Source organism: Nomascus leucogenys, chromosome 5 (assembly GCF_006542625.1).
Source record: "Nomascus leucogenys isolate Asia chromosome 5, Asia_NLE_v1, whole genome shotgun sequence".
NCBI classification, from domain to species: domain Eukaryota; kingdom Metazoa; phylum Chordata; class Mammalia; order Primates; family Hylobatidae; genus Nomascus; species Nomascus leucogenys.
The window spans coordinates 72,485,367-72,503,012 of record NC_044385.1 but is presented as its reverse complement, the minus strand read 5'-3'; the positions used below and the strand labels follow the sequence as shown (position 1 = coordinate 72,503,012).

Sequence of the window (17,646 nt, the reverse complement as noted above, 5' to 3'; positions counted from 1 at the left end):
AGCCAAGGTAAAGGCAGAGCTTCCCTTCTTTCAGGAATGGTAATGTCCACATTGGTTACTGTCCAGTTCTACTCAAGTCACACCCACATTGGTTACTGTCCAGTTCCTTCAATAGCTACTTTATATATTTTTAGCAGCTTTAATAGTCGATTTTGGTAAGGCTAGTCCAATACAAACCACTTAGTAATGGAAAAAAACCCAGAAATCACCAGGTTATTTAAAAATGTGTCCAGTAATTCTAATACCGAATAATTCTGTGGATATGTTTCTACTGCTTATTGTTTCTGCTAGTTTTCATTCATTTTGTCTTTCTCTTTGTGTGCCTGGTAATTGTGAATTATTTACCACACACTATATTTGAGAGATTGTTTGTAGACATAATGTAACATCTAGGATGGTGTAATCTTTCTTCAAAGATATTTTTCATTTTCATTTGTTTCATTTGCCTGGCACACGGCAAATAGTTAATTCATATTTTTGTATGTCTGTCCACCCCACCCAGATTAAGAGTACATCAGCTTTTATATTCTCAACATCAATATGTTTGGTTCATAGTCAATATATTAAAAATAGCTGCTCTGTAAATGACTTAAGGAGCTGAAAATGAGGTAAGACATATGTGTGTTATGCATGTGTGAATCACACACATAAACATGCAAAATCACTCATAACTTTCTAGAGATATAATCTTATATACAGTTTCTAAAAGAATTGTATAAATCTAGCATTTACCTTCAGGTGGTTTTGGTGGGATTTGCTTTGGGACACTTTCTACATTTTCATTTTCTGTTACAAGAGTTTCTAGAAAAATGAAAAACAAATGGGATGACTTTGGATACTTGTAAAAATTCACTTGAGGGTTTTATGACTTCAATATAATTGTTCATCATTTAATGGATTCCAATCATCCATGAAAATGTATTCATGAAGGCATCTATCAGCATTGGCATTCTACTTCTGAAGTTCTTCTAGATCACCTTTTGAATGATTGTGTATTCTCACTGCTTCTTTATATTAGCTTTTCTGATCCTTTGAATTCCCTTGTTGGTTCCCATCATCACCATCTGAATGGAGTACCCAGTCTGGCCTTGGCAGATCCGCAAGGTCAGGACTTCTGTTATTGACCTACAGCTCAAGTATTACATGTATAGATAAAAGGTGATTCCACCTTCCCACTCTGCAAACCCAAAGGGGGAGGGGTACCATTAGCTTATATGCCTTCTCTCCTCTTTGCTCTACTTGACTCTATAATTATACCGTGTTCAGATTGTATTTACCTATCACAGACTGCCTGTGAGGTTTTCTTGGTAAAACTGGTGTTGGCAAGGAAACAAAACCTGGAAATTGAGTAACTCTTAGTGTCAATGTAGCAGTTGGTTTAAAATGTTCAGGCCACTTTCCTTCTGGCTTCATAGATACAGTCGTAGGTGGAGGGCTTGGCACTGTTGCACTTAAGTCTCTCGAGATGTGCTGATAAGCATGGCCTGGACTCTCTGGTAAAGGTTGATGCTTAGGGTGCACTTTCTCAAGTTTGTGAGTGATAACTGAGCCAGGAGTACTTTCAGGTTTGGAAAACTTGGAAGAAAGAATTAAAACATTTTCTAGGCTGTTTTCAGTATAAATATCTTTCACGGTTTTCAACTTTCTTGAACTTTCCATTTTGTTTGTTTGTTTCCCAAAAATTCGAGTAGAAGCTGAATGACAACGTGGAAAAAATATGGAACCAGTAGCAGAATCTGGAATCTGCTCATAGACATGCTTAGTAGATTTCTGGGGTGATGAAATTGCAGTCACTCTTTCTTGTACACAGTGATCAAGAAAGATATTTTGGATATTGATAGGTGTTAGTGATTGATTTCTGAAAACATCAGGAAAACGAGTTTTCTCCGTTTTAATGGAAGTGGTTTCATCTTCAGTGAATGCTACATGTAGTGACTCAGTTTTACCAGTTTTGGCTAAACCAAGAGAAAAAAAGAAAAATTAAATTATATTTATCAATATTTCACAGACAAAATATCTTAGCATTCACAACTTTTCTTTACTCACTCACCCCTTTCTCACCTTCTAAAAATGTTTCTGTATACACTTGCTCAGCTACCAGGATGTGTGTTGACATGACTGGTATAAAGTTTGAGTGAGCAACTGGAGAAGTGAAAAGGCTAAATTGTATTAGATTTTAAAAGGGTAGAGAGCTATTCTTGGAGGAACAGAATTGGTAGAGAGAAGGGGAGATATAAGCTCCAATAATAGACTAGATTTTTGAGAGGTTATCACTAAAACTCTGGCAATAGGGATGGATACAACTGATGAAGTTTTGCTATTTATCATACATCATTAGCTCTCCCTCATTTGAAATTTCCTTGGCCAAAGATTTACATTTCTTTTAAATGCCAGACGTCAGACCAATGTGTCTTTTGAAGATGATAACAATCTGATAGTGGTTACAGGTGCCATAAGCTCATTTAGGTTATAACAATAAGTATTCTTTTCTATCTTACGTCCAGAAAATGCACTGAGCTTGCATTCTTAGGCAGGAATCATATATGCCTTTTCTTTCCTATGCAACAGAATGTGAAATGACATTTTTCTGTTCTCTCAGCTGAGTGCAATAAATGATGAGGATCTGTACATTCAAATGAGGAGATACTAGATTCATTAAGGCAAAATTTGCCAAGGGGTGGCCAAAATAACTCCTTCAACCCTTCACCCTTTACCCATCTGTTGTCTATATGGGATTGCTGGAGACTGATCTGAGTTTGGAGAGAGTATTTCTTCTGAACAGAGCTATTGGAGTTCTATGCATTTCCCTGATTTTTCCCTCCCCATGGAGGGTGTAGGAGGGATGATGTCCCCTATCTCAAACCAAGTGAGGGAGACTTTTTATAGAGAAGAGGAATATATGCCACAAGGAGAAAGTAAAATCTCACTCTTCCCCTATCCACCTCCCCCACTGATACTTGCAGAACAACAAAATGTATTGGTTTACCTAGTGCTGTTTCCTGATCAGAGTAATATAAGAGAATCATTTTAACTACTTGACTTGTATCTCCTGACATTTCCATGGGGTACAAGACTGATGCTGATTCTCACTTTAATTTTTAACTTTTTAACAACTTAACTCTTCCCCACACCTTGCCCCACTTATAGAGGAACCAAAAACTATAATATGAGTTGAGAAAGAGAGTAGGGCCAGGCACAGTAGGTCATGCCTGGAATCCCAGCACTTTGGGATGCTGAGATAGGAGGATTGCTTGAGGCCAGGAGTTCAAGACTAGCCTGGGCAACATGGCAATACTCCTATCCCTACAAAAAAAAAAATTGCCTAGTGTGGCAGCATGCTTCTGTAGTCCCAGATACTCAGAAGGCTGAGGTGGGAGGGTACCATAAGCCCAGGAGACTGAGGCTGCAGGGAGCCATGATTGTACCACTGCACTCCAACTTGGGTGACGGAGTGAGACCCTGTCAAAAAAAAAGAAAAAAGAAAAATGAAAAGAATAGAAAAAGTGAGTAAAAAAATAGGGTTGAAGAACTGATCAGGCCTCTCCTTCCCTTGGCTTGTGTAAGAATTAGCAGGCCTAGGTTGAGCTGGGAGAAGGGGCACGGCCTGATTGTATACTATATGGAAGTACTAATTTAGATGAAACAAGTAATTTAATATCTGAAAATGAGATAGAGCTAATTGACAAAACTGACTAGAAAAGCTTTTAGAGAGATACATATGCCACATGAGTTTGAAGGGCAGTAGTAAGAAAGTAATGTTTGCTTCCCACTTAAGTGGAACTAATTAAAGCTAACTCATTCAATAAAATAGCTACACCAATATATTTAAGTTCATTTTCTCTCTATTAAAACAAAACACATTAACACAGCAAACACTTCAATAGACTCCAGAACTCCTTCCAGCTACCACCATCTCACCATATTTATCCCTCCCTTTAATGGCAAACTGGAGTAATTTATACTCATTAGTTTGATTTCCTCTCCCACAGCGGAAGAGTCTCAGTACTCAGGCTCACACATAGAGAACAGGACATCTCCTCCTCCACACACCCACTTCTGCTGCAGCTGCTGAAGGCTGGCGCAGGTGATCCAGAGACCTGCCTGACTGAGGCTCTAAGTGGTGACTACAACCTCACAGTGTAACATGGCCTGCATGCCTGGGATCTGGAGTGAAAGCAAGGTTCTTCCTCCCTGTCACATGGCACTGTAGCACTGCTGCTGCAGAGAGCAGAAGAACCTGAGAACAGCCTGTCTGGAGCTGTAGGTGGTGACCCGTAGCACAGCCACCACCAACACCAGCCCATAGCATGCAGGACCCAGAGGGTCATTCACCACCTCTACTGCCATGACCCATAGCACAATTGTTTCCCAGTGACATGAGAACCTGTTCAGTCACCTAGCCCACTGCTGCCACTACCAGCATCCATGCAAACCACCTAAGGCCCAGGAACTGGCCCACCAGTAACTGCCAACACAGGTGCCAGCATACACCACTCTGGGGCACAAAGATAGGGAGAGTCAGCCTACTCTTGCCACCCTTGGGGCCTGTCCCCAGCACTTCACCACAGCCTTCACTAATAATTGCAGCCTAATCCTCTAAGGAAATCACAGAAAGTATTAATGCTATTTATAGCCAAAGAAATCATACAGAGACTACACTACTACATGTACCCAGAATCAAAGCCAAAGTGCCCTACCCAACCAACACCACAGACACATCTTCAGAAAAAAAAGTCCTACCCTATGGAAGTGAATTAAAAAATAGGAAGATGCAACTGTTACACCAGATACACAGATATCGATATAAAGACACAGAAAACATCAAAAATACAAGGAAATATGAAACCTCCAAAGGAAAACAATAATTCTCCAGTAATAGATCTTACTCAAAAAGAATTTGCTGAAATCCCAGAAAAATAATTCAAAATTTCAATTTTAAAGAAACTCAGTTAGATACAAGAGAATTCTGGAAAATACAAACAATTCAGAAGAAGAATTCAGGATATGAATGAGAAATCTACCAAAGAGATAGATAGATATTTTTAAGAAAGAACCAAATAGAAATTCTGGAGCTGAAGAATTAATTGAAGAAAATATAAAATATATTTGAAAGCTCCAATAATAGACAAGATCAGGCAGAAGAAACAAACTCAGAACTTGACGACACATCTTTTGAAATAATCCAGTCAGACAAAAATAAAGAAAAAGAACCTAAAAGAATCCGCAAAGCTTTGTGATATTTGGGACAACATAATGTGATCAAATATTCAAATTATTGGCATCCCAGGGGCAAAGAGACAAAGGAAGGATTATAAAACCTATGTAATTAAATAATAGAAAAAAACTTCCCAAGTCTAGCAAGAATTTTAGACATTCACATTCAGATATAGGAGCTTCAGTAATCCCTAGGCAAACACAATGCAAAAATGTCTTCCCCGTGGCACATTACAGTGAGACTGCCTAAAGTCAAAGATAAAAAGCATACCCTTTAAAAAGCAAGAGAAAAGCATCTGGTCACCAATAAAGAAACCCCATCAGACTAACAGTGGATTTCTGTGGGGTTTTTTTGATTTTTGTTGTTGTTGTTTTGTTTTGTTTTTGTTTTTGAGACAAGGTCTTGCTCTGTCGCCCAGGCTGGAGTGCAGTGGCACATTCTCGGTCCACTGCAACCTCCGCCTCCCACGTTCAAGCAATTCTCTTGCCTCAGCCTCCCAAGTAGCTGGGATTACAGGCCCACACCACCATGCCCAGCTGATTTTTGTATTTTTTTTAGTAGAGACGGGGTTTCACCATGTTGGCCCAGGTGGTCTTGAACTCCTGACCTTATGATCCACCCACCTCGGCCTCCCAAACTACTGGGATTACAGGCGTGAGCCACTGTGCCTGGCCTTAACAGTGGATTTCTTAGCAGAAACTTCACAGGCTAGAAGAGAATGAGGTGATATATTCAAAGTGCTGAAATTAAAAAAAAAAAACAAAAACTGTCAGCCAAGAAGAGTCTATCCAGCAAAATTATCCTTCATAGATGGAGGAAAAATAAAGTATTTCCCAGACAAGCAAATGCCGAGGGAATTTGTTACAACCAAGAGTGACTCTACGAGAAATGCTCAATGGAACAGAATACAGAATCTTGAAATAAAGTTACGTACTTACAGCCAACTGATCTTCAACAACACTGACAAGAACTGACACTGGGGAAAGGACACCATCTTTAATAAATAGTGTTAGGAAAACTGGACAGCCATATTCAAAAGAATGAAACTGGATCCCTATCTCTTACCATATACAACAATCAACTCAAAATGGATTACAGAGTTAAATTTAAGACCCAAAACTATAAAAATACTGCAAGAAGACCCAGGTAAAACTCTCCTGGAGACTGGTCTAGGAAAATAATTTATGACTAAGACCTTGTTGAGTGGGAGAAAATATTTGCAAACTATCCATACAACAAGTTACTAACATCTGGAATATACAAGGACCTCAAACAACTCAACAGGAAAAAAAAATCCCCTTAGAAAACAAAAAATCCCCTTAGGCATGACATGAATAGACATTTCTGAAAAGAAGACATACAAATGGCCAACACTTATATTTAAAAATGCTCAATATCACTAATCATTAGAGAAATACAAATTAAACCACAATGAAATATTATCTTACCCTAGTCAGAATGGCTGTTATTAAAAAGATAAAAAATAACAGATGTTAGTGAGGATGCAGAGAAAAAGAAACCCTGAAGGTGTGTGTTCTCATCAGCTGTTCACTGTACGCCCGACAACTTTCCACTCCCAGTACAATCTCAGCCTGGCCATTCCATGTTGCTCTAGGGGTCTGCTTTGGCAACCCCCAACAAATAAACAATATTGAAAACGTCCAAGGCCTGAGATGGGTTCTGGAAATCTTCAGTCCTCCACAGTCATTCACACCAATGTCCCTTTCTTTCTTCCAACAGACCCCCACTCCCCAGCAGCAATGGGTTAACCTCTGCTGACTCAGAACCAAGTCTTGAACTTGAAGACAAAATTTGAACTTTGATCCATATGGCACTTGAGAGACAGCAAAATATCACAGTCCCATATACTTATGAACCCTTCTCTTCAAACCCAATGTCATGAAAACAAAATGGGAAAATACAAATTAAAAAAAGTTTTTCCCCTGATTATCACTGCCATCGTCCTAGTCTTCAGAGTTAATTTCCCATTGGTTTTCTGATATTGTCATACCATGTTTTCGCTGAATTATCAGAATCGGTATTAATTCAGATTTCTTAGTTTGGGATATAAAAATCTAAGTGAACAGGATCTACTTTACCTCACCTTTTTGTGTGATGACTCATTACTTTCCAATATGAAGCCTTATTTACTGCAATTATTTCTGACAACCAAAAAGGCCCAATTGCTCAAGTACGACTTCATTTTCATATGTTCATCATGCTATGTGGAAAATCTTATCAACCAATTCAAATCATTTTTTTCTTTCAAAGTCTACCTTAAACCCTATGCAATCCATCCTTCTTTGATAATACAACAAATATTTATTGTTCTCATCAATTCATTCAATAAACATTTAACACCTACCATGTGCCAGCTGTACACATAATGCTGGGGGTACAATGATATAACACAAACCTTACTACCAACAAATATCTCACAATTTAGTATAGAAACTAGGCAAGTAAACAGTTATAATAAGTGGTGCATAGGAGTAAGTATAGAATACTACGGGAGAAAAGAAAACGGCAGTCTTATTGGGTGGAGAAGTGATACTTAAAGAAATCTTCCCAATATGAAGGGCGAGCCAAAGCAGGGTGTGGTGTCACCTCACCTGGGAAGCACAAGGGGTCCGGGAACTCCCAACCCTAGCCAAGGGAAGCCATGAGGGACTGTGTCGTGAGGAACGGTGCACTCCAACCCAAAAACTATGCTTTTCCCATCGTCTTCACAACCCCTAGACCAGGAGATTCCCTCAGGTGCCTATGCCACCAGGGCCCTGGGTTTCAAGCACAAAACTGGGTGGCAATGTGGGCAGACATCGAGCTAGCTGCTGGAGTTTTTTTTTTTTTCATAACCCAGTGGTGCCTGGAATGCCAGCGAGATAGAACTGTTCACTCCCCTGGAAAGGGGCCTGAAGCCAGGGAGCCAAGTGGTCTAGCTCAGTGGATCCCACCCCCAAGGAGCTGAGCAAGCTAAGATCCACTGGCTTGAAATTCTCACTGCCAGCACAGCAGTCTGAAGTCAACCTGGGACACAAGCTTGGTGGGGGAGGGGCGTCTGCCATTACTGAGGCTTAAGTAGGCAGTTTTCCCTGCATAGTGTATACAAAGCCACCAGGAAGTTCAAACTGGGCGGAGCCCACTGCAGCTAAGCAAAACTGTGGTAGCCAGACTGCCTCTCTAGATTCCTCCTGTCTGGGCAGGGCATCTCTGAAAGAAAGGCAGCAGCCCAAGTCAGGGGCTTATAGAGAAAATTCCTTTCTCCCTGGGACAGAGCACCTGGGGGAAGGGGCAGCCGTGGGTGCAGCTTCAGCAGACTTAAATGTTCCTGTCTGCTAGCTCTGAAGAGAGCAGCGGAGCTCCCAGCACAGCACTTGAGCTCTGCTAAGGGGGACAGACGGCCTCCTCAAGTGGGTCCCTGACCCCTGTGCCTCATGACTGGGAGACATCTCCCAGCAGGGGTCGACAGACACCTCATACAAGAGAGCTCCAGCTGGCATCTGGTGGGTGCCCCTCTGGGACGAAGCTTCCAGTGGAAGAAGCAGGTAACAATCTTTGCTGTTCTGCAGGCTCCGCTGGTGATACCCAGGCAAACAGGGTCTGGAGTGGCCCTTCAGCAAACTCCAGCAGACCTGCAGCAGAGGGCCCAGACTGATGGAAGGAAAAAATAACAAACAGAAAGGAATAGCATCAACATCAACAAAAAGATGTCCACACAGAAACCCCATCCGAAGGTGACTAACATCAAAGACCAAAGGTAGATAAATCCACGAAGATGAGGAAAAACCAGCACAAAAAGGCTGAAAATTCCAAAAACCAGAATACCTCTTCTCCTCCAAAGGATCACAACTCCATGCCAGCAAGGAAACAAAACTGGATGGAGAATGAGTTTGACAAATTGACAGAAGTAGGCTTCAGAAGTTGGATAATAATAAACTCCTCTGAGCTAAAGGAGCATTATCTAACCCAATGCAAGGAAGCTAAGAACTTTGAAAAAAGGTTAGACGAATTGCTAACTAGAATAACCAGTTTAGAGAAGAACATAAATGAACTGATGGAGCTGAAAATCACAGCACAAGAACTTCATGAAGCATACACAAGTATCAAAAGCCAAATCAATCAAGCAGAAGAAAGGATATCAGAGACTGAAGATCAACTTAATGAAATAAAGCGTGAAGACATGATTAGAGAAAAAAGAATGAAAGGGAATGAACAAAGCCTCCAAGAAATATGGCATTATGTGAAAAGACCAAACCTACATTTGATTGGTGTAAATGAAACTGACAAGGAGAATGGAACCAAGTTGGAAAACACTCTTCAGGATATTATCCAGGAGAACTTCCCCAACCTAGCAAGACAGGCCAACATTCAAATTCAGGAAATACAGAGAACACAACAAAGATACTCCTCAAGAAGAGCAACCACGAGACACATAATGGTCAGATTCACCAAGGTTGAAATGAAGGAAAAAATGTTAAGGCAGCCAGAGAGAAAGGTCAGGGTACCCACAAAGGGAAGCCCATCAGACTAACAGCGGATCTCTCTGCAGAAACGCTACAAACCAGAAGAGAGTGGGGGCCAATATTCAGCATTCTTAAAGAAAAGAATTTTCAACCCAGAATTTCATATCCAGCCAAACTAAGCTTCACAAGCAAAGGAGAAATAAAATCCATTACAGACAAGCAAATACTGAAGGATTTTGTCACCACCAGGCCTGCCTTACAAGAGCCCCTGAAGGCAGCACTAAATATAGAAAGTAAAAACTGGTACCAGCCACTGCAAAAACATACCAAATTGTAAAGATCATCAACACTATGAAGAAACTGCATCAACTAAAGGGCAAAATAACCAGCTAGCATCATAATAACAGGATCAAATTCACATATAATGATATTAACCTTAAATGTAAATGGGCTAAATGCCCCTAATAAAAGAGACAGACTGGCAAAGTGGATAAAAAGTTAAGACCCATCAATGTGCTGTATTCAGGAGACCCATCTCACATGCAAAGACGCACATAGGCTCAAAATAAAGGGATGGAGGAATATTTACCAAGCAAATGGAAAGCAAAAGAAAAAAAAAAAAAAGCAGGGGTTGCAATCCCAGTCTCTGATAAAACAGACTTTAACCAACAAAGGTCAAAAGAGAGAAAGAAGGGCATTACATAATGGGTAAAGGGACCAATGCAACAAAAAGAGCTAACTATCCTAAATATACCCAATACAGGAGCACCTGGATTCATAAAGCAAGTTCTTAGAGACCTTCAGAGACTTACACTCCCATGCAATAATAATGGGAGACTTTAACACCCCACTGTCAACATTAGACAGATCAACAGGACAGAAAATTAACAAGGATATTCAGGACTTGAACTCAGCTCTGGACCAAGCGGACCTAATAGACATCTACAGAACTCTCCACCCCAAATCAACAGATTATACATTCTTCTCAGCACCACATCGCACTTATTCTAAAATTGACCACATAATTGGAAGTAAAACACTCCTCAGAAAATGCAAAATAACGGAAATCATAACAAACAATCTCTTGGACCACAGTGCAATCAAATTAGAACTCAGGATTAAGAAACTCACTCAAAACTGCAAAACTACATGGAAACTGAACAACCTGCCACTGAATGACTACTGGGTAAATAATGAAATTAAGGCAGAAATAAATAAGTCCTTTGAAACCAATGAGAAGGAAGACACAATGTACCCGAATCACTGAGACACATTTAAAGCAGTGTGTAGAGGGAAATTTATAGCACTAAATGCCCACAGGAGAAAGCGGCAAAGATGTAAAATTGACACCCTAACATCACAATTAAAAGAACTAGAGAAGCAAGAGCAAACAAATTCAAAAGCTAGCAGAAGACAAGAAATAACTAAGATCAGAGCAGAACTGAAGGAGTTAGAGACATGAAAAACCCTTCAAAAAATCCATGAATCCAGGAGCCGGTTTTTTGAAAAGAGTAACAAAATAGACCACTAGCCAGACTAATAAAGAAGAAAAGAGAGAAGAATCAAATAGACACAATAAAAACTGATAAAGGGGAGATCACCACTGATCCCACAGAAATACAAACTACCATCAGAGAATACTATAAACACCTCTATGCAAATAAACTAGAAAATCTAGAAGAAATGGATAAATTTCTGGACACATACACCCTCCCAAGATGAAACCAGGAAGAAGTCGAGTCCCTGAACAGACCAATAACAAGTTCTGAAATTGAGGCAGTAATTAATAGCCTACCAACCAAAGAAAGCCCAGGACCAGACAGATTCACAGCCGAATTCTACCAGATGTACAAAGAGGAGCTGGTATGATTCCTTCTGAAACTATTCCAAACAATAGAAAAAGAGGGACTCCTCCCTAACTCATTTTATAAGGCTAGCTTCATCTTGATACCCAAACCTGGCAGAGACACAACAGAAAAAGGAAAATTTCAGGCCAATATCCCTGATGAACATCGATGTGAAAATCCTCAATAAAATACTGGCAAACTGAATCCAGTAGCACATCAAAAAGCTTATCCACCACGATCAAGTCGGCTTCATCCCTGGCATGCAAGGCTGGTTCAACATATGTAAATCAAATCAATAAACATAATCCATCATATAAACAGAACCAATGACAAAAACCAGATAATTATCTCAACAGATGCAGAAAAGACCTTTGATAAAATTCAACACCCCTTCATGCTAAAAACTCTCAATAAACAGGTATTGATGGAACATATCTCAAAATAATAAGAGCTATTTATGACAAACCCACAGCCAATATCATACTGAAGAGGCAAAAGCTGGAAGCATTCCCTTTGAAAACTGGCACAAGACAAGGATGCCCTCTCTCACCACTCCTATTTAACCTGGTAATGGAAGTTCTGGCCAGCACAATCAGGCAATAGAAAGCAATAAAGGGTAGAGGAAGTCAAATTGTCTCTATTTGCAGATGACATTACTGTATTTTTAGAAAATACCATTGTCTCAGCCCAAAGTCTCCTTAAGCTGATAAGGAACTTCAGCAAAGTCTCAGGATACAAAATCAATGTGCAAAAATCACAGGCATTTGTATACACCAATAACAGACAGACAGCCACATCATAAGTGAACCCCCATTCACTACTGCTGCAAAGAGAATAAAATACCTAGCAATACAACTTACAAGGGATGTGAAGGACCTCTTCAAGGAGAACTACAAACCACTGCTCAAGGAAATAAGAGAGGACACAAATGGAAAAACATTCCATGCCCATGGATAGGAAGAATCAATATCATGAAAATGGCCACACTGCCCAAAGTAATTTATACATTCAATGCTATCCTCATCAAGCTACCACGGACTTTCTTCCCAGAATTAGAAAAAAGTACTTTAAATTTCATATGGAACCAAAAAAGAGCCCACATAGCTGAGACAATCCTAAGCAAAAAAAACGAAGCTGGAGGCATCACGCTACCTGACCTCAAACTATACTACAAGGCTACAGTAACCAAAACATCATGTTACTGTTACCAAAACAGACATACAGACCAATGGAGCAGAACAGAGACCCCAGAAATAACGCCACACATCTACAACCATCTGATGTTCAACAAACCTGGCAAAAACAAGCAATGGGGAAAGGATCTCCTATTCAGTAAATGGTGCTGGGAAAACTGGCTAGTCATACACAGAAAACTGAAACTGGACCCCTTCCTTACACCTTATACAAAAATTAACTCAAGATGGATCAAAGACTTAAATGTAAGACCTAAAACCATAAAAACCCTAGAAGAAAACTTAGGCAATACCATTCACGACACAGGCATGGGCAAAGATTTCATGAAAAAACGCCAAAAGCAGTGGCAACAAAAGCCAAAATTGACAAAATGGGATCTAGTTAAACTAAAGAGCTTCTGCACAGCAAAAGAAACTATCATCAGAGTGAACACGCAGCCTACAGAATGGGAGAAAATTTTTGCAATCTACCCATCTGAAAAAGGTCTAATATCCACAATTTACAAGGAACTTAAACATATTTACAAGAAAAAAAACAAACCACCCCATCAAAAAGTGGGTGAAGGATATGAACAGACACTTCTTAAAAGAAGACATTTACGTAGCCAACAAACATGAAAAAAAGCTTAACATCACTAATCATCTGAGAAACGCAAATCAAAACCACAATGACATACCATCTCATGCCAGTCAGAATGGCAATTATTAAAAAGTCAGGAAACAATAGATGCTGGCAAGGCTGTGGAGAAATAGGAACACTTTTACACCGTTGGTGGGAATGTAAATTAGTTCAACCATTGTGGAAGACAGTATAAGGATTCCTGAAGGATCTAGAACCAGAAATACCATTTGATCCAGCAATCCCATTACTGAGTATATTCCCAAAGGAATATAAATCATTCTACTATAAAGACACATGCACACATATGTTTATTGCAGCACTGTTCACAATAGCAAAGGCATGGAACCAACCCAAATGCCTGTCAATGATGGACTGGATAAAGAAAATGTGGTACATACACATCATGGAATACTGTGCAGCCATAAAAAGGAATGAGATTGTGTCCTTTGCAAGGACATGGATGAAGCTGAAAGCCATCATCCTCAGCAAACTAACACAGGAACAGAAAACCAAACACTGTGTGTTCTCACTCATAAGTGGGAGTTGAACATTGAGAACACTGGACACAGAGAGGGGAACAACACACACCAGGGCCTGTTAGTGGGTGGAGGGTGAGGGGAGAAAACTTAGAGGATGGGTCAATAGGTACAGCAAACCACATGGCATATGTATACCTATGTAACAAACCTGCACGTTTTGTGCATGTATCCTGGTTTTCTTTTTTTAGAAGAAATAAAAAAACAAACAAATTTCGAGCACCTACTATGTGCAGAGCCCTCTGTCAAGAGCCTTTGGAGCAACAGAGCTCTGCTTTCCCCACCAAAAAAAAGGAACCATCCAGCCCAAAATGTCAATAGTGCCAAGGTTGTGAAATTCTGTACTAGAAGATAAACTTCAAACAAAAGATGAATAGAGAAACTACAAGATAACTGGTAGTGAGCTGTAAATCTACATACTGTATTACTACAGAGCAGATTGTAAATGCAGAACATTATAGAAATGTAGAAATGATGATGTAAAAATCATGTAACAAAAGTTGGGAGAGAAAGTAGGAGAGGAAATTGTGGCAGTATGACAGGTAAGTTGAGTTACATATCATTAATAGCCATAGGTCAAAAGATGATAATTTAACAGTATAAATCAAGTTATAGACTAGGTATATTTGAACAGTATAAATGTTCACACTAAAACTGCAATCAACTAAAATCAAATGGAAGAGGAGACTGAGAAGGGGAAAATGAGAAAATATGCTAATTGTATTGCTTATAATGAGGGAATAGAAACCATACACAGAGGATTAAGTATTATATAAAGTTATAGTTATAAAAGTGGCTCATCTTTACTTCATAGACTTATCACGGGGTAATTTTGCATTTACTTATATGATTGATTGATTACAATCACTATCCCAGTGGGTAACTAATGAAGGGAACTGGTAAGGTCTGTTTTGGCTCACTAAATATATTCAGTCCTCGTTATTAGGAGTAGTTCTGTTCTACAAACGATGAATTACTCATTACTGAACCATTTCTCCTAGGAGAAATATGGGGCTAGGTTCCTGCAAACCTCTGGTTTCAACATTTTCATCAACTGATCAACACATAATTTTGTTTTATATTTGTTTCTATTTAAAGACACTTTAATAAATATATACAGTTGATTTGTTAACATTGAACTTAGGGCCAACAACACTACTCACGCCTGAAGGAAACTTACCTAACACATATCTTGCTCTCTGTCAGGCCCATCACAGCCTTCTTGTGCTCAGGAACACTAGACAGTACTTCAACACTATGCTTGGGGCCCACAGTGAAATCACTAACTAAAAGCACAAACATTCAAGAAACATAGCGCTAAACAGACAGGGAAGACAGTACCTGTTTACAATATGAGAGCTGAAACAAGAAGGCAGAGGTAGCCTTGTTCCACCTCAGCTGGGGACATGTGTGTTGGGTGACTCAAATTTTTCAGTGCTCTGCACATATCCACGCATGACTGAGAAAGCCCTATGAGTACCAATTCTGGGGTTACAAGTAAAGTTTATCGATGAGGTAAACTTGAATCTACTAAGTCCACCAATAAGTATCAACAAATGCATCTGTAGGATTGAATTGGATGTTATCACCTGACAACAAACATTTGTAAGTTATTAGTGAGTGTATTTATTGTGATTCTGACCTGTGCAAGTCAAGGAATTTCTATGAAAGATACATAAATGTTAATACACATATCTGATTAATACACATACCTGTATGGGTTTTTTTCTCATGTAAAGACAGCTTAGTGAATTTTGGAGGTAAGGGTCTTCGAAGAAGTAGTGGGGGCTTTTGCATTTTAATGAATAATAAGTGCTGTTTTTCATAATCCTTGGTTTAAGTGAGAATTGAAAAGGTTTTGAATATGTTTGAATTGTTGAAAAATAATAAGAATTTAGATTACATCTTAATGAAAATCATTCTGTACCAATACTCTACTGAATCCAGGCAGAATTCCTTTATGAAAAAAAAAGAGGGTAAGAAAATAATTCTTTAAAACTTCTATTAATAGAAAGAATCCAGTTAAAATGTAGGGTTATAAGTAAACATAGAATTTTAAAAATATGTGTATTATTACTACCCAGGATCATTCTACAATTTTCCATGTTAGTACAAAGTTCAATTTGCCAATGCTATTTCAACTAGTAAATACAGATTTTTCAGAATAGTCGAAATGACATTTTTTTTCTCTCTCTCCAAAATGTTATCGCTATAAATGTAGAAAGAGAATTTGGTCAGAAATGTGTAGAAGATCCCTTCATTAGACAAGCCTCTGAAGACCCATCATATCTAACCATTCACAAACAAATTGTTTTCTTTCTATAATGGCTTGTTTTTCAACCACTATGCTTGGGCCAAAACCATTCAATCCTAAAATAAGATGGGTTTCACTATAATGAGATTTCCCAGGGTTGCTGGATCCCAACTCATACTGTTTAGAAATGATGCGAGAAGATGCACCCCCCAAATGTGCTTTTAGTTTGCAGGGCAACATCTAAAGTGCCTGGCACGGCACTATTCCACTGATAGCCTAGAAGGAACACCCTGGAACTGCATAAATGGGCAGTTTAGCGCCAAAAGACAACTGTACACAAGCGCTCAAGGTGTACTCCCTGGTCATATGTTCCACACGATGCTGGAAATCTCCCTTCCGTAGTACCCAAAGAGGTGCATGGAAGTGCTGGACTCCCACACTACCCTTTAGGATAATCAGCTGCTTCCCAAACCAACTGGCTTTTCGTCTCCTATCTCCTTTTCCTCGGAATCTAGGCAGCGAGGTAAAGGTCCAGCGAGGGTCTTCCTGCAGGAGGCTGTTCCCAAAGGAGCACCACAGATCCCCACCTTCTAGGAGGCCAAAGAGACACACCCTAGCAACCGGGATCCGCTAAGCCAGCCCAACCACTTGACGCGCAGGCGCGGGGGCGGGACCGGCGAGGCGGGCGCCGGGAGGGGCCGGCCCAGCCCACCGTGCGGCGCGCGCGGAGCCTTCTCGCCTTCCTCCGCCGCACTGTGGGGCTGCAGGGGAGGCTGCGGGCCGTGGGGGCCGGAGGAGAAGCCGGCTCCACGTGCAGCTGCTGTACGGAACGCCGTGGTGACAATTGTTATTACTATTTTTATGCTTAATGGCAATGACCACTATTATTTATTGTTTACTTCTCTCGATTACAGGATGCTTTACTTGGGTGTCTAGAATATGGGCTGGCATTCTTAACGCTGCACTTTTGTGCAGCCGGGTCCCGGGGCTAATTTTGCAGTGCTCTCGAAAAGCGGGCATTCGGTTTTCTTTCTCTTCCTTTCATGCAACCTGTTTTGTCTTTCTGATCCTTTAAAGTTCCTGGCTGAGGCTGGATTGTGTAGAAATAAGGGCATTAGGGATCCAAGCAGGCCGTAAAAGAAACCCATTTCTCACTGTCATCGTCCTCTGTTCTGGTTATCATATTGTGACGTGTCGCCTCTGTCATGGTGTTGATGAACCTGTGTGTGCAGTGATAGATACATCGTGTGTGTTTGCAAAAATGTGCGTGTTTCTCTGGAGATTTGAGGGGGAAAGAGCACTAGAAAGAACTCATCTGACAGATGCGGAAATCCGAACTCAGAAAGTAAACTAGGTAGAGCTTCCTTCCAGGTTTGGTTTTTTTCGAAGTACTAGTGCAGGAACTTTATAACAAGTTGGAAAATGAGAGACTTCTGTATAAATCTTTCTAGCTTTGGGGATCTTTCAAGATTCACACCATAACCATGTCTTCCTTTTTCTCCTTAGTAGCAAACAT

The 17,646-nt window shown here is 40.1% G+C and overlaps 1 protein-coding gene across 1 annotated transcript in view; it reads right to left on the bottom strand.

The window, feature by feature from the left end:
- Positions 1-15,673, bottom strand: part of LRRC63 (leucine rich repeat containing 63) — a 66,133-nt gene extending 50,460 nt beyond the window's left edge. The window contains exons 1-3 of the mRNA XM_012506901.2: positions 15,589-15,673; positions 1,278-1,955; positions 733-801 (exon numbers count right to left, since the gene is read on the bottom strand). Coding sequence (XP_012362355.2) covers positions 733-801; positions 1,278-1,955; positions 15,589-15,673 — 832 coding nt within the window. The remainder of the gene's footprint in view (positions 1-732; positions 802-1,277; positions 1,956-15,588) is intronic.
- Between the last annotated feature and the right edge of the window lie 1,973 nt (positions 15,674-17,646).